At 38.6% G+C, this 22,440-nt stretch overlaps 1 protein-coding gene across 1 annotated transcript in view; it reads left to right on the forward strand.

Moving 5' to 3' along the window:
- Positions 1 to 22,440, forward strand: part of KCNH5 (potassium voltage-gated channel subfamily H member 5) — a 216,557-nt gene that overhangs the window by 162,160 nt on the left and 31,957 nt on the right. The window contains exons 9-10 of the mRNA XM_087814110.1: positions 5,822 to 6,074; positions 19,718 to 19,914. Of these exons, the coding sequence (XP_087670236.1) occupies positions 5,822 to 6,074; positions 19,718 to 19,914 (450 nt within the window). The remainder of the gene's footprint in view (positions 1 to 5,821; positions 6,075 to 19,717; positions 19,915 to 22,440) is intronic.

Raw genomic sequence — 22,440 nt, forward strand, 5'->3', positions numbered from 1 at the left:
TAGAGCAGTAACAGACCTCAAGGGGGAGCCTTGCTTAGTTCATTACTTTCAGGCACTCAGAGTGAAATCATCCCTGTCATCCCCATTTTCCCATTAGAAATCGGTTACAGATTGACTGAAAGTGCCCAGTCTGTGGCCACTGAGCAGGGTGCAGTGATAGGAGACCTCCTCTGCTGAGACTAAAGCCTCCAGCCTTCTGTGTCATTACACTATAGAATCTCCTTCCGTTTCACAGAACAGAAGCTGTCTTTCCTCTTTCAAATGCAAATGGGAAATTTCACGGGGATTATCAAAAATATGTAAAATACTCTCATTCAGTACTGATATGAGTGTAGTTTGGTACACCTTTCCTGAAAGGCAATTTGTCAAGAGACTTAAAAATGATTTTATATTTTATCCATTAATTTTACTTCTAAATAAATCTGTCCTTAAACAATTAGATATAGGTACAGGGTATTTGTTACAACTTGATTTATGAAAGGGAAAATAAAAATCTCAATATCTACTTATAATGCATTAGTTAATTGTGTTCAATTATATAATGGAATATTATGCAGTGATTCAAATTATATTTTTAAATCAGTATTTCATGACATGGGAAATGATTATAATATGATCCTGGGTGATTATGACAGGAAATAAAGCTTTAGAGATTCAAGTTTTATGAAAATGGTACATAAATATATAATTATGTGTAAGCAATGGATGATTTTTATTTCCTCTATGGTGTAGAATTTTTTATATATATATATTCAAAGAATGAATAGGAGAGAGGGCAAACCTTCTTCTTTTGACTCTCTCCAGTCAAATATTTTCTTAGAGGATGTCAATTCAACTCTTTGGCTTCTAATTAAAGTATTTAGTCTCACTCTTCTTCTGAGCTCTTTTTAACTTACTAATAACATAATGGATGAAAGTGATGGGGAAGGGAATCAAGGAGAGTGACATTTACCAAATGTTCATTCTATGCTAATATCTAGCTTAGGCCCTTTTCATAAATATACTAAAAATTATATTTCAAATAAAATGACTTCCTTTTGGCTAATAGTAATGTGATAAATAAGTAATTTATCAATGAATCCTCATGTCTTTATCAATACACTAAAACATATAATGCATTTATTGGAGCTAAAATTAAAGTGTTTCGGAATGAAAACAAATTTGCAAAGAAATCTAGGCAGTTCTGTGGTGGTGACATTAGTGATTTCCTAATAAATAAACTATGTTTTGATTAATTGGACTCTAAATGATTTTCAGAAATCAGCATTTATATTTCTGTACTATGCAAAGAACCAAAAAACATCAGAAAGTGCCAGATGTTATACTTTATTCCTGGCTAAAGCTTCATTGAGGAGGTTTAAAAGTTGGAAATCAAAAGCTTTGACTAATTCATTGAGAAGCCTTGAGCAGATCACATAACTTTTATGCTATACGTTTGTCTTATCTGTAAAATGGGGCATTGGACTAGGAACAGTGATTTTTTCAAGCTCTTCCTGACCGGGAGCTCCAGGGAGGCAGGCACTATGAGAGTTTTTGCTCACGGGTCTGGCTGGATGGCCTACACAGTATCCACCAGGTAACTAACCCGTAACTAGCACTCAGTAACTGGGAGTTAAATGAATGGCTGACCGTGCCCTTGTGGAGCCCAGTGGGAGCTTCATCTAGCATAATTCTGCTTGTATCAGTTTTATCTATTGGGCATAAGGAATATTTCATTTAAAATACCCTACAAAGAATGACTTTGCTGCTGAAAAAAATACTTGAAATCATGAAGCTGAAGTCCTTTGAACTCTGATAATTCAATGTTACTACTGTGTGCTATTATTTAAAAACAACAACAACAGATCACAACACCTCTTACTCTCATTTTCCCTTTCTATACATTACCAAATTCTATGACAGAGTTGTCTATAAATTGAACTTTTGGCAGAGAGAGGGATGGTGTGTGCTTTGTGGATGAATGAGAGGTGAGTAGGCAGAGAAGGAGATGATGGGACATGCCAGTCAGAAGGAACAGCAGAGTCGTGAAAGAGTGTGGCAGGTTCGGAGGGTGAGAAATACCGTGTGACGGAATGCAGGCTTGGAGCGGGGTAGAAAGAGTTGTAGCTGGAGGAAGCTCCGTCATAAAGAGCCTTGTACGCTTGGTTAGGACCTCGGCTTTACTTGGGGAAGCAAACCACTGGCTATTTTAAGAAAGCGAGATAACATGGTCATATTTGTGTTGTACTAGGAGTTCTCTAGTTGCAGTGCTGAGGTTAAGTCTTTGGAGCCTGAGGGATGTCTGTTAAGATACCTCTTGATCTTGGGTTTAATAGAAATGGTATCATAGATAATTTCAAGAGTTTTTGTTTTCCAGACCATGGCATTCTTTCCCCGCGCCCCCCGAAATTATTTACAGAATTCTAAAAATGATTCCTTATATACAGCCATAGCTCCTCCAAAGAGAAAACTTATTGTCTAAACTAAGAATTTAATTTATAAGTATCCTGATATGAAGAGGGGATAAATAATCAACCCTGGGGACAAATAAAAGTCACTTTAACTTCAATGTTTTCTACTGAAATGTAATTTCATTTGTTTACAACTATGAGACACCCATTAGGGAACTTACAAGAGATTGGATGTGACATTCAAGTCTGAGTACATTGAAACTGGGAATAATGGGCCAGTTCTTAGTGTCATCTTGAATGATAATTTTATCACTTGAACTAAATTTTTACTACCTAAGACATTTATTAGTGCCTTCGTTTACAGAAAAAATAATACCATACTCATATTTGGATGACAGACACACATATTATCTAGGGATGGGGACAGAGCTGGGTGTGGCTTTGGTCTGTTTTAACACTAAGTTTTAACTTGTCAGTTTATGACATATGGACTTTAGTATATACCATCAATCAAAATGATAGATCAGTGTCATAAGTGAAGTAAAAAAAAAAAGGAAAGATGAACTTAAAATAATAAAAATCCTCTTTTGATATGCCACTAAACACAGAATGTTGCTAACATTGGAAGATTTCATTTGCAGCATGAATCCTGAAAGAAACAATTAAAATAACATAAAATGACTATTACCAAAATGAATCTAAAACAATGAAAATTCTGCCTGGCTGCCGTGGCTCAGCGGTTGAGCATCTACCTATGAGCTGGGAGATGGTGTTTGATTCCCGGTTAGGGCACATGCCCTGCTTTCAGGCTCGATCCCCAGTTGGGGGCGTGCAGCTGGTCAATGACTCTCGCTCATCATTGATGTTTCTATTTCTCTCTCCCCCTCTTCCTTCCTCTCTCTGAAATCAGTAAAGACATATTAAAAAATATAAAAAAATAAAACAATGAAAATTCTGTAAGGTAAATGGAATAGAAATAGAGTGATCCATTTTTCCATTAAGGTATTCAGTGTAATGTTAATGTGTGTGTGTATTTTAAAATTATTTTTCCTTTTTGCTTTCCTAGCACTAACTTTATTTTCAACCTAAGAAAAACATTAACATTAGCTAGTGCTTGAAATATCTTTAGGTTCATGCTGAAATATTTGTGCCTGAAATCTCATCAAACAGCCAAGATACAAAATTTAGACAGGGGTAGAAAATGACAAAATAGCAAATTGCTTTTGTAAGGAGCTAAAGGCAGCAATAAACTTTGTAGGAATACTCATTTTCAATAAGGGTAATAAAAACTAGCTTTTCTTTAGCCCTTGCCATGTGCTAGGCTGAACTGGGCTAAACTCAAGCCCTTTCATTTAATTCCTGTAATGAGCCTATGAAGTAAGCCCTATCAACCCATTTCACAAATGAGACTTCGAGAGATTTAAAACCTTAGGTTACAGAGGTGGTAAGTGATAGATTTGCACCCAGACCTGTCCTCTTGAGCCCAATCTTTTATGCTACCTCTAAGTCATAAGTAATGACTGCTAAGCAGCACATGTCCCATGTCACTTGGCCGTGCCCTCATTGTGTTATAATTGTCTCTTTACACATCTAACTCCCCCTACTACATGGTTATCTCCTCCAAGGCAAATACAGGGTCTTATTTATCCTTCTAGTTCCAAGGGCTTAATGCAGTGGCGTACCCCATACAGGAAACTTAGTGAGTGCCTACTGAATGACTAGTGTTGTCAAAAGTCACTAAAAGTTAATATATTAAAGAAAACATTACGTTATTATGGAAAACAACTGATGTGCAAAGAAAGTACCAATTGCTTTTGAAGCTCTGTTAGTCATGCGTTTCCTCAAAGATGAGATTTTTCAGACAGCTAGGTGGGCTGATTCCTATTACCTCTAGGAATTCCAAGGAGTGTGAAAAAAACCAACAGAGACACTAATTATGTGAAATGATATGTACAGTTTTAGGAATGGTTAAGGGAAGGGATACTAAAAGCATAATTTAATTAATGGTCTTTACATTTATGATGGGCTTGTCTCCTACACAGGGAAGTAACCAACTTTTCATTGATAGTGAGCACCAAATAAAAGGAATCATCAGAGGATTATTTTAAGCTTTAGGTAATTTTTTAAAGCTTAAAATGCAATTGGTGTAGGAAAGAAAACGATTTTATATTAAAACATTATTCAGTGTAACTTCATGGGGGGCGGGGGGGATCAACTTGGACTTCAGCTTGAGTGATTGAAAGCCTAGCAAAGAAAATCATTTCTGATTCTAAAGAATAGTTTACCATGGGGATTGGGAGAAAGTTCTAAGTGAGTTTGCACATGCATCTTTAGAGTGGGTGGTATTGACTTCTGTGATTGTATCTTGTTCGATGATGCTCTGATTAAACATGATAATGTCCGTTGAAATCTGGGTCTTTAATTGCCCTGTCTGAAAGTTATCGGCAATAAAAGCTCTCTAACCCTGGCTCTCCTAAGGGATGCCTAGAGCTTGAACTCTGCTGTTCCTCAGCAGTCCATAGGCGATAAAGACCAGAGGGCAAGGGCTGCCAGCAAATGATGTGCCCACTCTGCGGGTGTTGACCTTTGCAGTTGCCTACACCCTACAGAAGGCTGGTGAATACACTTTTCACTTCTTGAATATAAATTCACCTGTAAAATTAAAAAAAAAAAAAAAATTGGAGTGGAAAAATATATAGTGAAAGTGGAGTTATATCAGCCAGTAACAGCATGTAAAGTCACAAAGGGTGCTTTTGTTGATTGTTTTTGTATTTTTTAATCTTCACTGGAGGATGTTTTTTCCATTGTCTTTTCAGAGAGAGTGGGATGGGGAGGGGGAGAGAGAGATCGCGGGGTTGCCTCCTGCTTGTGCTCCACCGGGGCCAAGCCTGCCGCCGAGGCCAGGTACCGGCCCGTGGCTGGAACTGAACCCAGGACCTTCTCTCCTCGGGCGGACGCCCCAAGCACGGAGCCAAACCCGCCAGGGCACCGCGAGGGCATGATTTTGTTTTCTTATAACTGATTTCTATAAATGTGCCTCCAGTGTGGAATAAAGCACATTATCCTGAATTTTAATTTAGTTGTAAAAGTTCTGAAGCCAGTGAGGCTGGCATGAACGCTAGCGCCCTGTTTAACCTGGCCTGGGGGGGAAGTGGCGCTCGCTTTTCGCCTTGAGGCTGCGCTCCCCCCACGACAGATCCGCACCCCCCCAGCCTCGCTCCCCAGCGGGTGTTGAAAGGGCCCAGGTGCTCAGCACCCCTCGCTGGCTCCCGGGGTCCTTGAGAGCAGAGCTGCGTGTCCTCCACCTTTCCTTCCCAGCGCCCAGTGGAGGGTGTCGCAGATTTGGGCCAATGCGCATTTGTTGGGTGGCTTTTCTCTGATCTAGCCGCTTTCTCTTTTCTTCTCACTTTTCCATCTTCCGCCCCCCTCAGGTTCTGTCCATCTGCCCCAAGGATATGAGGGCCGACATCTGCGTTCACCTGAACAGGAAGGTTTTCAACGAGCACCCCGCTTTCCGGCTGGCCAGCGACGGGTGCCTGCGCGCCCTGGCCGTGGAGTTCCAGACCATCCACTGCGCGCCCGGCGACCTCATCTACCACGCGGGCGAGAGCGTGGACGCCCTGTGCTTCGTGGTGTCCGGGTCCCTGGAGGTCATTCAGGACGACGAGGTCGTGGCTATTTTAGGTACCGTGCACTTCCCGGGGCTGGCGGCGCATGCCCAGCAGCCTGAAGAGGTTCTGCTTCTCGGGCTTCTTAAGGGGGTTCCCTCTGCTTGCTGACTTTGGAAACGGGCAGGAATGAGAGGGTGAATCTTAGTGAAAACCGGGGCTGCTGCTTCGGCAGGTCCCAGCCTAATGGGCTGCGGGAGGCTTGGGCTGCACTTTCTTTGGCAGCAGCAGCCTTGCTTTTAGACGAGAGCCGATGGTAGCCTGACTCGGCCGCCCCTCCGCGTGGGGAAGTGTGAAGACGGCTCGTGGAAGGACTGTCAGGTGAGCAGCCTAGAATGCTAGTCTCAGAGGCCGATAGAACCCGTCTACCCGCAGCCCTTGCCTTCAGAGGTGAGCACAGTGAGGCCCCCAAACGTTTGGTGACTGGCCCAGCTAGCCAATGAGTTAGGGCTTGAGTACAGGTCATCTTACTCTAGATCTTTTGGCCTCATCACAGTGGACCTAAGTAGTGACTGGAAGTGGTGAGGCCATAAGTGAAACTGACCCACTGTATTGGAGCAGTCACGATGCAAGTAGACTTAAGCTTTTAAAGCTGGTCTGTCTGTTCACAAACCAGGGAAATTGTGTGGCTAATAGTTAATTCATTCTAAAATTCAGAGACCCTGTAGTTAGTTGTACTAACAAGGTAGAGACAGGGAATGTAAATGACAACATTAAAAAAAAAAAAATCACATGTTTGGGGACAGTGTAATATACATATTGGGAGAACAAATGCTAACTGATATTTTAGATTACTTTTTTTGCCAAAATGTCAGCTGCAAGTTCATGAAGTCCACATAGCTATAAAAGGAAGCAATAATGAAGTCAGAGGAGAATCATTCCTGTTTTTACCGCAAGTAAAATAAGTTAGAATCGCAGGATGTCAGCTCCATTCTGATCACATTTTTCCTGGCTTGTGTCTCATGAAAAATGAGCTCAATTTTAAACTATCAGATTCTTTTTAGCTTCCGAGGTCAACCAACCGTAGCTCAAATGCCACTTATTGTCTTAAGTACAAGATTGACTGATGATGTATTTTAGCGACCGCAAAAGCAAAATCCAGCACAAAAATGAAGAACTGGTCTCAAAAAGCACAATTACCTGGCAAGGACAGGACTGGGAGCTGAGAAACGATGACCCCGCCTAGGAAAACAGGCCCTGCTACATTTGTAAGAGTTAGAGAAACCGGCGCAGGTTGCAAGGGACTGAACACTGTTTTTCATAAACCTTTTCTTATCTGTTTAGCCAGCGCTGTGAGTGTGTTTGGTGCTACTTAGTGCTTGTTCTGTTTCCTGGACTATAAAGGAGTCGAATATAATCCTTCATAGCAAGTGTGCATTTGGTCAGCACGATCCTTCGTGGCAAAGTGAAGCGTATACAGACCGCACCCATTCTTGTTTGGTTCAGGAAGGGGGGAAAGCACAAGCCCCAAACAGCTGTATTTTCTTTTCCTGCACATTCAGGTCAGTGGCGGGGGGGAGAGCAGACATCAAATGTCTTATGGGAACGTGAGGACCCTTGTGGTAAATGGCCTCAGCTGTGTACTCGTTGCCACTCGCGTTGCCCATATTGTTCATTAGAGCGTCACCTGGGTGGCTTCTTTCCTAAAAAGAAGGGTGGAGAAAGCCCCGAGTGCAGAGCTGCATCTGCTAAGCTGCAGTCATTTGCTCAGTGAGACAGACAACGTGCATTTTCTCTTTTCCCTTTCGAACGAAATGGTAGTTGGTTTTGCGCGCTGACGCGGTAGAAGTGAACTCAGCGCCTCTGGGCAGTGGACCAACCTCATCACACTTCTGTCATATTTTATTTCCTTGAGTGTGTGCTTTTTGTCCACCCTCCTCAAAAATCTTGGGATTTGGAGACTTTTCATCTCTGGGCTAAATGAGTCAAATTATATGTACACTTCTCTGGCAGCCTTTCATTTGTTTTTTTCCATGGGCTTCTAACAAAGAATGGTTCTGCCAAAAAGCACCCAGAAGGTTTTTGTTTAAAGAAGAGAATGTTTTGACCTGGAAGTGATCGCCCAAGGCAGAAGTAAGCAAGAGGGGTGACGAGGCATGACGCGGGCAGAGGCTGCAAGTGGGCCGGTGGGGTCGCTTAGGTTCACGAGACCCAGCAAAGACCCTGTCCTCTGTCATTTGGATAACCCATGAAGAGACAGATGTGGAGACAAGCTTCGGGAACTCCTGGTGGTGAACCTTCAGCCTAGGTTTAGAGGAGAGGCAGTCCGAGGGGACTGTGGACTAGGATTGAGGTCCCCCGGTGACCTTGTGCAGGAGCTGGAGTGCGATGCTGCAAGAGAGAGGTGACTGCACTGCATGCCCCAAAGAGCGACCCAGCCCCACCCTTGCAGGTTCCACCTTCCAGGCAGCTGAAGCTGGGTACACACAGCCGCCTGCGCTTCACATGAAGGGCCTTGAGCCTTTTAGAAGGGCCTTCCCTGACCCAGCCAGCATCTTGACTAACAGATCATCACACTGGCTCCATTTTGTGACCTCTCAGTGTGGCTTCCACTGGGAATGCATGCTTTCAGACTTTTCTAATTTAAAAATACTTTACTAGTGAAAATGAGGGGAGGAATTTCTTTAATGCTCAAGATTGCTTAATGTTTTAAGAAAGAGAGAGGAAAATAGTTAACTTCTGACATTTTGATGACTGTCCATTCCTTTCCAGCTCCTCCTCTGGTTTTTCTTCTTTCCCTCCCCTCACATCCCCTCCCCTCCCTCTTCCTTCTAATTTTTTGGTAGCTTACTTTTGGAATAATTACAAACAGTGAAATGTTACAAAAATTATCAGGGTGCAAAGTTTGATAAACAACTTTAGGTTTTCTACCTTACCAAGTAAGTTGGTTAGGTCTTCTATACCTTTACTTATTTTCCTCCCCTTCTTGATCCACCCCTCAATGGAGAGTGGCACATTAAAGTATCTTATTACTAATGTGCTTTTTCTATGTCTCCTTGCACCTCCTGTAGTTTGTGCTAATAGTGATTGTTGCTGTGTTATTTGGTGCAAAGATGTTCATAACTGTTATAACGTCATTGTAAATTGTCGCTTTGAACATTGAAATATGTCCTTTCTCATCTTGTCTGATTTCTTTTGCTTTGTAAGGGTTAAACAAAAAAACAGGATCCCTCACATTTGAGTACACTTGGAAACATGAGAATTTGTCTCAGCTGGTCTGGTAGGAGAAATACTCAGGTCTTACTCTTTATACTGATTCTTTTGCCAGTTGAAAGGTAGCGAGGGAAAGTCATTTTAAAATTAATTAAAACCTCTGAATCCAAAAAACAGGTAGTTTCATCTTTTGGATCCTTGCCTCTAAATAGTTTTTTGGTAAGTACATAATTATTTAGTGTGTCAAAATTCCTAAGGTATTTAATGAATGAGTTCTGAAGCATAACTAATTAATGGAAAGATTAAAAATGTAGTCAACAAATACCTTCTTTTTTTAACACTGAAGGATGGCTTCAAGATGTTTTTCTAAATAGGGCATATGCAGATAATTGCAGTTCATGTCTTTTTTCAACTTGAAGTTCTTTCTGTTCTTACACCTCCACTTCTTTTTGACCTTCCCACTTTATATGAAACACAAAGAATTCTAAATTAAGTTCATGATGCATGCATAACATTTTATATTCTTTAATGTCTTCTTGCTTTTTACTTCCTACCCTATAATTACCTAATGTGAACAGATTTATTGGTATGGCTAAAATAGCCAGGTTACTTCTAAGTGACTCAATAAAATATATTGTACCTTTTTGAGACTGTAAAAATGGCATTTCTCCACTAATAATAGACCTGGCTTCTAAGATATTTGCATTGCTGCATTCACAGTTTGTCTTTTCTGTGTCTATTGATTATTAGAATTATATGATTGGAGTCATTAATCTAAGACAATCTCTATTTAAGTGTTTTAATTGTAACTTCAAATTCCCAAGAGAACTATGCTTGTTTATGTACAGTTTGGATGGAAGGGTTAGATGCTGTTATGGGGTCTTGGGAAGGGGACATAAGTGAGGAAGGGAAAGATGAAATTAAATAAACTTAATAGTGTAAAAAGGGTAATTTCTAGTACCTGGGTTAAGATTCCATTTTAATTAGAATCAGTCCATGTCTTATAAATAATTGTGCATTATCAAAGAAAACTTAGAAATTATGGTTCTCAAAATTAAAAGTCTGCTTATTTTTATTCTAAGAAGAAAAAAATCTGAGATGTGAATGAATAATATTTTGCTATTTTGAGAACCTGTGAAAATGTGACTTTTATGCTGTGCTTAAGATTTCTTCCTGCATACTTGCTGTTAGAAGTCAAGTGCTTCACACTTTAAATCCTTAAAAGGGCTTTTCCCAAGTCCCAGAACATGTTCTATTGCACCCACATTTCTGTGTTTTGAGATGCTGAACTATGAACCAGGTAGGGTTGCTCTATATAATTATGATGATGACCTTAGTTAATTCAGACATTTATATAAAGGCCAAACTAGTATTAGGTTTTAAAAATGCATGCTTGCCCTGGCAGGTTTGGCTCAGTGGTTAGAGCATCGACCCTTGGACTGAAGGGTCATGGGTTTGATTCCTGGTCAAGGGCACATACCTCTGCTGCAGGCTTGATTCCCAGCCCCAGTCTAGACGAGTGCGGGAGGCAACCAATCGATGTGTCTCTCTCACATCGATGTTTCTCTCTCTTTCTCTCCCCTCCTCCCTCCCACTCTCTCTAAAAAGCAATGGAAGATATCCTCTAGTGAGGATTAAAAAAAAAAAAAAAAAAAGCATGCTTGTTGTGTTTTAAACTTCCCAAGTTGTGATTATCATGTCATTTATCCATGGTTCAAATTATACACTTTAGATTTCCTCAGCCTGTAGGTTTCTGGATAAAAATGAGTCTTTACAATCTGGTAGTTTAGACTCAACTTCAAACCCTCTCCTTACCACCCTTCAAAATTAAGTTAGTGTATTCCATGTCCTTGGTATCTCTTCATCCTGTCTTTACTATCCCTTCCCATGACCACTGCCCTTAAAATGTTGGTCCTGGGATCTGGCCGCCGTCCAACAGGCCTGTCTGCTTGCAGTTTGTCATCAGCTTCAACCTCCAGTTTTATGTTCTGCTGCCACTGGAATAATCTTTCTAAAATATAACTTATCATATCAGTTTCCTCAGTTGGACTGATTTTTTAACAACTTAGGTATAAGATGTAACTACTAGCATGTTTAAGTAAGATTTAAAGTTCACAAATACATTTTGAGTTTTAATATTTCCCATCAAAACTTTTAAAGTATATTTGTGAAAAATGCACTTCAGGCCCCTTTGAAAGTTTGTCTGATTTAGATACCTATAGTTACTGAGTACTCATTTTTTATATGCATTGTTATTGGAAATCCTTTAATTAACTCTGTGAAGAACATACTATACTTATTTTATGAATGAAGAAATTGAAGCTCTCCAGTATCAGATGATTTGCCCCAGGTCACAGCTAAAAAAATAAGTGGTGGGTACAGGATTTGAACCTAGATCTGCCTGACTCTATGCCCATTCTCTTAACCCTCACATTATAAATGCTATGCTTTCTTTAACAGGACTTTTAAAATACAACTTTGAAATTATACAACAACTTGGCTTAATCTTGACAGAAAAGAGAGGGCCTATGTTAAAGTCACCAATTTGTTTCCTTTTACTTAAAAAAGATTATTCTAACAACAATGTTAAGTACCATTTCAGTGTATATTACAAAAATTCTCCACCAAACATTACCTGAGTATAAGACAGTTCATCAGCTACTAAGTATCTAAAAATATGGTCCTTCTCCACGTGACTGGTTTACCTCCAGGCAGGTGTTCAGGACTGGGGAGAACTGGCTTAGAGTGTGAATCCCTGAGCCCCCAGAACACAAGATGGGGATCCTAAGTTCTATTTGTGGGACTTTCATCTAGGTCCTGGAGGAGTTCGGAGTCCATCTAGCCCGTAGGTATTACCAAAGTGGAGATGAAGCTCTTAGGAATGCTCCAAGCTTGCAAGAATGCCACAGATCTTTTGTTCTTCCTACAAGGAGGCAGAGCCTCTTTCTCCAGCCCTTTAGTCTGGTCTTGTAACTTGTCTCAGTTTTTATGCTGAGTTCTCACCTTTCCCTTAATTGCTGATGTTCTCTGGACAAGGTGGGGCTGCTTGGCCTGCTGCTCTTACAGAAAGCTTCATCGGCATTTTCCCAGCCATGCTTGTCCTATTCTCCTCCCATCCATCACTATTTTTAATAGTTATTCTACGTCTGCATTGTCAGAGCATGTAGCCATTACACACTATACTTTTTTTTAACCTTTATTTAGTCTTAGTTCTACAGATAACTATTAGTTATTGCTACCACTAGTCTTTATGTCAATGTCCCTCTAGGTGTTTTGATTGTTTGAAGCATTTTCACTAATAAATTCCTTAACAAAGATCTATGGGAACAATACTGAGTTATTTTATGTTGTGATATAGCTTGTGCCCTTTATATTTGAAAGTCAGTTTTGCTGTATATGAAATTCTTTTTTTTTTTTTCAATCCTCGCCCAAAGATATGTTTTTCATTGATTCTAGAGAGCGAGGAAGGAGCAGGGAGAGAGAGAAACATTGATATGAGAGAGAAACATTGATCATTTGCCTCCTGTACGTGCCCCAACCAGGGCTCAAACCTGCTACCTGGGCATGTGTCCTGACCAGAGTCGAACCCCTGACCCTTCGGCGCAGAGGAAGATGCTCTAACCAACTGAGCCACACCGGCCAGGGCTTGATTCACATTTCTTTCCTAGAGTATCTTAAATAGATCACTCCTCCTCCACTGAAATCAATAGGCATATTATAGAGCTTTTCTTTTCTACCGTCATATCTGTTGTATGTTTCTCTTCCCTTTACTCCTGTTGTCATTGCCTTAACTCCTGGTGAGGTGGTTGTGGAGACAAGGTGAAATTATATGTTTGTAATCTGCGAAATACCATATTATTGCTTCACAGTGTGGTCAGTATCCTTTCAAAGTGCTCCCTGCCCCACTCGTCACACTGTTCTTAAACACACTGTTCTTAGTTCTGTTCTTAAAACACTGGACAGGTCATGCATGACTCCCTTTACTCTGAAAGCCTTTAGCGGTCCCTCTGTAGAATAGGGTTCAGCAGATTCTGTTGCACGGCATTCAAAGTTCTCCCCCTTGGGGCCCGTTTTTCCCTCTAGTCTTGGTGTCTCTTATGTCCCATAGGCCTCCAGGCTGGTGGGCTAAAGTTGGTCATCACTCTCTGGACAGATCGTGCTCATACTATTGTGTGAGCCACAAATACTATCCTTCCCCTTGAGGTTCAGCTATGATTAAACTCAAGCACTACCTTCTTTGTGAGGTCTTTTCCTCAAGTCCAAAACAATTCATGTTTGTGTTTGTGTGCTTTGCCCATCCTGGTCCTACAGAACCTCCCTGCTCCATCCGATCCCCCCCGCCCCGCCCCGCGTTTTGTAAATTTTTTTTTGCATGTCTCTTTTACTTACAAAATTAAAGACTCTCAAGAGCAGGATTTTTCTTTCTTGCATTTCTCTGTCCCTGTACATCACAAAGTACATGTTCCAGCTTCAGATTTGCATTAGGGCACTGGATACTTTAATTAAGTGGGGTGAATAGGGCAATCATTTCTCCCATGTGTGAAAGTTATCAGACATAGTTATGATATGAACATTACCAGAGGCGTCAACTCCAAATGCTTTTTTAGGAAAAGAAAACAGAAGAGTTTTAAGATATAACTGTTTTTCAAATTAGTCTTTTTCTTGGATTTTTTAAATAATATGCTATGACTTTCTGGATCTGGGCACATGTTTGGGTTTTTATATAAAACCTCTTTGTACTTAACACTAAGAGTGTATTACCATATATTCTGCCTTTTCAAAGGTGGTTACCATCATCCCTCACCAATATAAAGATACATTCTATTTTTACAATTACTTAGTAAGAGCTATTTGGCTCATTCTTTGTGTATGTAATAAAAATCTATGAGCTCCATCAATGATATCAATGATTTTTTTAGTAGACAAGAGTTATTTCCTTATCTAAAAATGTCTACAAGTTTGTATCCAATACAGTTTTTCAACAGAATGACTTTGGATGTCGATCACTGAAGATTGGCAGGCATCAATTATAAATGTTTTAAAAGACTCTATTCTAATACACCTATATAATTTTTTAATTTTAATACTCATCATCTTGTTATTTCTGTTCTTTTCCTTGAAAATATTACTTATGACACTAGCTGTTTATAGATACTCAAAGCTCTTAAAGTTGTATAATTTAAAAACTCATAGTGTTCATTTACAAATGGATATATTTTGTGCATATGTATTCATAATAAAGCTTATGAGCGTACTGCAATCATCAATTATAGTGAAGGGCTGTCTAATACATAAAATGGATTAAGTCCATGCTAGAGAAAAAGCATCGAAATAGAGCTATCACTGTACCCTACACACACCCACAGGAAACCACCTGAGTAAACTTCAAATGCCATATTTTTAGGGATTTGTTGGCTACATTAGATAGCTGTACCCACTGATGAATAACTGAGATAATTTTTTTATGCATTTATTTTATCCATGTCATTAACACACCAAATAATATGTTTCACATTTTTAAAAACACTCTGGCTGTAAAAGCAGCGCCTCAGGAGACCATAATCCCCAAGCATACCATGATCTGTATTATTCCTTTAATTATGTTGTAATGCTGTCTTTATCTTGTCTTTAAATTTTCCACTTTCCCACTCTATGATTCTTTCACATTTCCTTTTATTTTACAATCCTGTTTTCTATACTTTAGAAGTTAAATGCTTCATAAGACTTAATACAAAGAACTGAGAAAATATAAATAGACCAAACAACAACTTTGATGTGCAGTGTGAGCTTTTCTACTAATTTTAGGGCTCTGGGGAAAGTTAGTGTTCTCAAGCTCTAAAATGTTTATAGCGAAGACTGCTTGCTCTCAGTGGGAGCTGACCTAAAAACTAGCATCAGATATTCTACACTCATCAAGAGGAGTTCCCAGCCCTGGAAGGGTCCAAAATCTTTGAGATAAAGAAACGGGTACTTCTCTATTGGATGTTCCATGCATGATCCCATATCTCCACAACTTGTGATTTCCTGCAGATCACCCTGTGTAAATGTGCATAATATTTCCTGAAGAATTGTGAATTGAGTGACTATTAGGTGATAGAGAAAACTGGATAAGCACATTTTGAAACAGTTGGTTAATGTCCAATTGATACATTGTGTATTGTACTGGAAATTCTCTGTTACAGAATTATTAGTATTGCTTATTATATAATGCCAGTTCTGATGTTGGGAGCAGAATTACCTACATTTGTTAATTTTGTTATGTTCTTGTAAACTTTTTTAGGGGAGAGACCAGGGGATATGTTTTACTTTGGTTGATTCTGTTAACTTTTCTGTTACTTTTCATCCTTGTAATGGGATTTGGAATTGAGGCCCTAGATTTTAAAGGTTGTTTGTTGTTGTTTTTTTGACAATGAGACACTGATAAAATATTACCTTGAAAATATAATTGGATGATTTTGAGTTGACTTACTATATAATTATAGATGTAGAGAAACAAGTGTTAGTCTTTGTCTATACTGTTCCCTTTAGAATCAAAGAAACAGATGATTATTCAAGTAGATCAATGACCTGATCCAAGCCACACTTAGTGGTAGAACCTCAATTCTAACTCTAATCTTGCATTTCCCAATTTGCTGGTTTTTTTTTTTTTTTTTTTTCTTCTCCCCTTCTCTCCTTTTCTCACATGTATTTTTTTCAATAAGTATTTGTTGAGCTCTTGAACCATCCTAGGCATTGACATTAATGGCAGTGGTCAAAATAGATAAAATTCCTTGCCTTCATGAGTTTATACTGTAGTTTAATTCTGTTCTTTCCACATCATAGGGTTTTTATTTCTCCAAGATACTGAAAATATGAATTATTCAAATTTTAAAATTTTGATAGAAGTGTGGTGAAGATTTTAATTTCATCAGTTAGGTAAAATAAAATATGTAGCAGGCATTTGACTGCTTCCATTAAAAATGGCAAGAGAATTTATTTATAGAGTATATTTTACCTTTTGATGGTGTATTTATCATCAATGAATATTTACTTACTATTTCATAAGTTTATGTACATATTTTATTAAGTTAGTCTTATTAAATAGTATAAGGAAAGACATCTGTAAAAGTAGTTTGCTATTTTTAAATTGGGCAGATTCATTAGAGAAAAATTTGGAAAACATAGAAAGAAGAAAAACAATAAACACATCATTTGAAGCCAATAACTGTAATTACTTAAATGCATTTTCTTTTAGTCTTTTATCCCTTTTGATTTTTAACACAATTTATTATCAATTGACAGATTAATAGTAACATAATATACTATATAGAACAACATAGAATAATAAAATACAATATACTTTGGTTCTATCAAGAATATTTTTCTTTAAGAAAATAAGAGGTAGACATTTCATTGACAGTTCACTTAGTCTTGGGGTTTCACTTTCGTTTTTAGGTATTTTATTATAGCTGTGACAATCATATTCTTTGTGTCTTTTATTTATTTGACATTAGAAGATAAGCATTTCTTTTGCATTTTTCAAAAAGTAGTTTTAATTCTGTATGAATCGGTAATAGGTAGATGGATAAATTTCCATTGTGGGGCACTTATTTATTTATTTATGCCAATTTGGGGACATGGGATAGGGACAGGGGACAGAGGGACTGAGCACAGAAGATAGGGGACAGGGACAGGGGACAGAAGACAGGAAAGGGACAGAGGACAGAGGTCAAGGAACAGAGGATAGTGAATATTATATGTGTTGGTTCCAATTCTTGATCAATTCCCAGAAGTGGAATAATTAAGTCAAAAGCATTGATTATTATTATAGTTATCATACGTGAAAATCAAATGGGCAGTTGAAAATTAATGGGCACTTCTAAATGGGTCAGAAGTTGCATTATGAGAGATAATTTGAGAGCTGATCACAGAAATGAAACAGAAAGAAATATAACCCTTTTTCTATTTCTTCGAAGAAAAACCCAGTATAGAAAGAGTAACAATAATGACAGAGGAAAAGAAACAAGAGGCAGAGAAATAAGCCAGGTAGAAAACGACAAACATCACATGATCTCCCTCATAGGCAGAACCTAAGAACATAATAAACTGATGAACAAACTAGATTCAGTTACATACAAGCGTGGAGCAGACCAACAAATATCAGAGGAAAGGTGTGTGGGGTGGAGATTAACCAAGGAATTTATACGCATAACCCGTGGGCACAGATAATAGTGTGGTGAAGGCCTGGGGAGGGGAGTGAGTGCGGGGTGGAGGGGCCGATGGAGAAAAAAGGGGACATCTGTAATACTTTCAACAAGAAAGATAAATTAAAAAAAATAAAATAAAATAAAAGCCCTGTTATTTTCATAGCACCAGTGGCAGTTGTTGATCTCATCTGCTTAAAAAATAATACATGTAAATTATAAGACTAAATAAAACCCATCCATTATCCCATAAAGCAGAGAGAACCTACCATTTTAATGCATTTGCTTTGCATGTGTGTATTTCTGGCAGGTAGGATAAGGGGCATAAAATGAGGTCATACTGTGTATATGATTTAATATCCTGCTTTTATTATTTTACACAATGTGAACATTTCTGTTACTTTTTCTCTTTTCTTTTTAAATATATTTTTATTGACTTCGGAGAGAGGAAAAGAGAGAGACAGACAGACAGACAGAAACATCAATGATGAGAGAGTCATTGATTGAGCCCTGACCGGGAATCGAACCTTGATCTGGATCCTAGGTCGATGCTCAACCGCTGAGCCACGCCTGGCTGGGCTCTGTCACTTTTTTCAATTTATTTAGTGGTTGCATAATATTCCATAATTTATTTATTCATTTATATTTGTCGTATTTCTACCTTTTTTGGATATTATAAATATTACTTCAGTGAACATTTTTTAAAGTAAATTGGTACATCTAATAATATAATTAAAATAATTGCATTATTATTATAATAATTACAACTTAATAATTATTAAGTAATATAGCATAAGAGAGCAGACATACTATAGCATATTAGCATAATATAGCATATTAGTAATATAGTAATATAGCATATTTGGGCAGACATAATCTAATTACACAAGACCTAAAATGTAGAGCATTTTCTGCAGCTGTTGGCAGGAAAGGAAGTCAAGGATTCTAGGCATGAGGGTGATTTAGTGATATATCACTGCTGGTTTTAAAGATGGAGGAAGCCATATGCCAAGGAATATGCGAATGCCTTCAGCTGATAGCAACAAGGAAAAGGGATACTCAGTCCTACACCACTAGGAACTAAATTCAACCAGACCGGAATGAGCTTTCACATGAATTTTTCTTCAGAGCCTCCAGAAAAGAGTCTAGCCTTGTCAACCTTTGATTTATGGCAGTTTATACTATAGCAATCGGAAATTACTATATGCTATCTCATAGGGCTAATATGTGGATTAACGTGGGTAGTACCTGTAGAATTCTTAGAAGAATGTTTGTCAATTTGTAAGCACAATAAATGATAACTATTTTGTTTTTGTTGTTAGTTATGTTATTCTGAGCAGAACATAGACTCTGGGAATCAGACTTATATCTTTAAGAGAGTAATAGACCTAACCAACAAGATTCTTAAAAATGCTAAGTGATAATGCGTAATTATTCACGTGCTAGCAAAGATTCATGTGCTAATCTGGTCTTCAGAAATATTATTTTCCTTATGCCAGGGGCTCTTACAGAACTGCCTCAACAAGAAGGGCAACTAAGTACTCCTGATTTGGGATGGTGAACTGTTGAGTTGAAGTCACCAGTTGGAATGTACTCTGAAGCGAATAGTAGATTTTTGTGTGATTTCTAGAATTTTAAAAAGACATCCACATTTGACTACAGTAGGGTACTCTTTATGGAACTGTTCATGGCATAACAAATCTGGGTTTCCATATTTTACCCAGCTCAGCTCCTTAGACTGTAATTGTGGGTGAGGAGCTCTTGGGCTGCACCAGGAGGATTTGCCTAAGGCTTGGCGTGGTGGAGAGGGAAGAGCGTCCTTGGAGAGTAATTCATGGTGAATTTTAGTCTCCCTGGAGCACAAGGCTTAGTTGCCGAATAATGTATGTTTAATATATGTTGAATCAGTTGCAGATTTATAAAGGCTGTAACGGTAGATCTTGTATATTGCATTTTACTGTCATCTGAGAAGGAGCTGGAGAAGGGATGAAACTAAGAAATTTCCTTTGCTCCTTTTGGCCAGAATGGGATAAGTTAAGGTGGCAGAAGATAATGAAACTATTTGTTATGATGAGGTTTTTGGCTTCTCTATCTGATTTCATTTATTTATATTATTCCAGATTTTCATCAATATCTGAATTCAGGGTGAATACTTTACATATTATATAAAAGTGTTTAAATTGTTATATGTACAGATGGGGTCATACACTCAGGCTCGAAGTTATGCCAGGAGATCATTACCATATATGAAACTGAATAAAAATAGTGGTTAGGATAGGAACTAGTACAGATACTTGAATACGTATCTTATACTATTTTCCAGGGAAAGGTGATGTATTTGGAGACATCTTCTGGAAGGAAACCACCCTTGCTCATGCATGTGCCAATGTCCGGGCACTGACGTACTGTGACCTCCACATCATCAAGCGGGAAGCCTTGCTCAAAGTCCTGGACTTCTATACGGCTTTTGCAAACTCCTTCTCAAGGAATCTCACTCTTACTTGCAACCTGAGGAAACGGGTATGTTGTCTGGATCCACTTTCCCCTATTAGGATCCGGAGGGGTTACTCTGTCACGGTCTATTAGTGGAGTGTTGCAAAAGTTATTTCATTTTGCAGAAGTACCTTCCCAGCAACATGAAGCGACATAATTTTCTTTCCCTTTCTTTATATTTTGTTTACCCTTTAAGGGGAGAAAAGCCCCTGTACATGGATAAAAATTTAAGTCATTACAATTTAAGATGCAAAATGAAAAGCAGACTTGAAAAACAAACGAGCCGTGCTATAATTTAATTAGTTAGTTCTTGGGGTTTATAACACTGCCATAAAATTAATATTAGTGTCTCTCTATTATGTGGATTTTTTAAAGGTGTTAAGTTTAATCAAACTGGTTTCCTATTTTATATCCCTGATTCACTTTAAATATTTTTTTATTGATGAGAGAGAGAAAGAGAGAGAGAGAGAGAAACATCGATTGTTGTTCCACTTATTTATGATTCATTGGTGCTTCTTGAATATGCCTTGACTGGAGTTCAAACCCACAACCTTGATGTTATCAGGAAAACACTCTAAGCAACTGAGTTACCTGGCCAGGGCCTGATTCACTTTAAAAAACCCTTTTAATTTAATAATCAATTTATGAAGCTTATTCCCCATTAATTCTTACCAAACACACTATCCCAAAAAATAATTAGCCACACTGACATATCCTACAAATGGGTATAGGGACCCTGAACTTTACACTGCTGCTGCAAATACAAGCTTCATTGCCATTTTCTTCTTTATTGATGACACAAATGTAATTTGCATAAAGAAATCCTGTAGCTCAGATTTATAGGTCCTTGGACATTGGGCACTTCTCTTTTATAACCAAGGATGAAATACACATTTAGGTAACTGCACAGAAGGAATTTCATATAAAATGATTGCCTGTCTACTACTGTTATTACGTATTTTGAAATAACAAGCCTTCCCTTCTACTACCCCATTAAACACAACCTTCCCTGTAGTTGACATGGAAGAAAAAAGTCAAGCCAAGAGACAAATTAACACCCCTGCTTTAGGAACAGAGACATGACCATAAGCAAATCAACGTAATTCCCTACTCAAGGCTCTAAGACGATAAGGCTGCAGGAGTCATATTCATACTAGCTGTGGCACAGTATTTGTTAGCATGTATTTGAGTAGCATTTTCAGTCTGTATTTTTGTTAACAAATGTTATTGAGCATCCACAGCCTGCAAGATAAAATGTAAAGATCTGTTGAGAACACAAAGACTAAATACAGAGCCCTTCCGTCAAGGAGCATACAGTCAAGGATGAATACTATGTGAAACGCACAGTTGTGAGGCATTCGTACAAGTAATGGAAAGTCAAGGTAGTGATGAATGTGGAAGGGGCATGCCAAATATAAACTAAATATTGCTTATTCATGAGGGAGCTCTACCTTCTCCAATGACAAATTCCTTTTCTACAAGGCTCTGTTAGATATTTGAAGGTCTTATATTTTCAGTCTTCTTCAATCTAAATTTTACCAGTTTAGGAATCTTTTCCCTTACTGCAAGTTTACCAAAGCCCCTATCTGTGTTGCTACACTGCTGAGTACAGACCTTATCTGTCACTGTCCCCCTCAAAGCATGTTGTTTACACAGAATCTCATCCGATGTTTATAATATTCCTGTGAAAAGAAGGGCAGTTATTTTCTCTTCAAAACACACAAAGAAACTCAGGCCCAGAGGGATTCATATCAAATCACCAACTGATATATTTACAACGCAAGGTTTTAAAGAGAGATAATTAAGAGCTCACCAGTAGGAAATACATTTTGGTTCTTCTAAATGAATTCATCACAAAGCGCTCCTTTTTTTCTCTTTCTCACGTCTGAGCATGTGCACATTGCACACACTCACACACACAGGTTATAAGAGCTGAGTGCACATGCCCGCATGCCTGCCTCTTATAGAGGGAGAAGCTAGAGACAAAAATGCATGTAGTTTTTTGAAGGGGACCCGGGAATGGTGTGCCTGCCCCTGCAGGTGCCAGTGCATGAGTTACATCAAATGGCTTCTTCCCTTTATAATCTGTTCCCTGTTATAACCTGTGTTAGTTTAAAAAAAAGTTTTCAGCCTTTCTGAAATCAAGAGATAGTCCCAATGACTTGGCAAAATGTAGGGACAGGTGCATTGCCAGTGTCACTTTGTTATCAGGAAAAAAAAAGGATGGGGTGGGAATTGTGAGAAAATATCCTCTAATGATTCATGAGAATAGCTATCATTTTGAGAGCCTATTTTATATCCATGCACTTCAACATATTTTACAGATAATAACTACTCTTATTAAATGCCACCCACAGACACCACCACCCTGCATAATCTCTATGTCATGGATAAGGGGGGTAAGTTCTGAGTGGGGCAGCTAGTTGCCAAATAAATTACAGCTCAGGGCCAGGATTTCAGTCCATCCCTGTCTGATCCTAAAACCCATATTCTGTGGCTGTCCCCAGTAGCTTTTCCTTGCCCAAGGAGCTGACATGTATTCTCCACAGCAGT

The sequence above is a fragment of the Miniopterus natalensis genome, chromosome 1 (genome assembly GCF_054644295.1).
Source record: "Miniopterus natalensis isolate mMinNat1 chromosome 1, mMinNat1.hap1, whole genome shotgun sequence".
Classification (NCBI taxonomy): Eukaryota; Metazoa; Chordata; class Mammalia; order Chiroptera; family Miniopteridae; genus Miniopterus; species Miniopterus natalensis.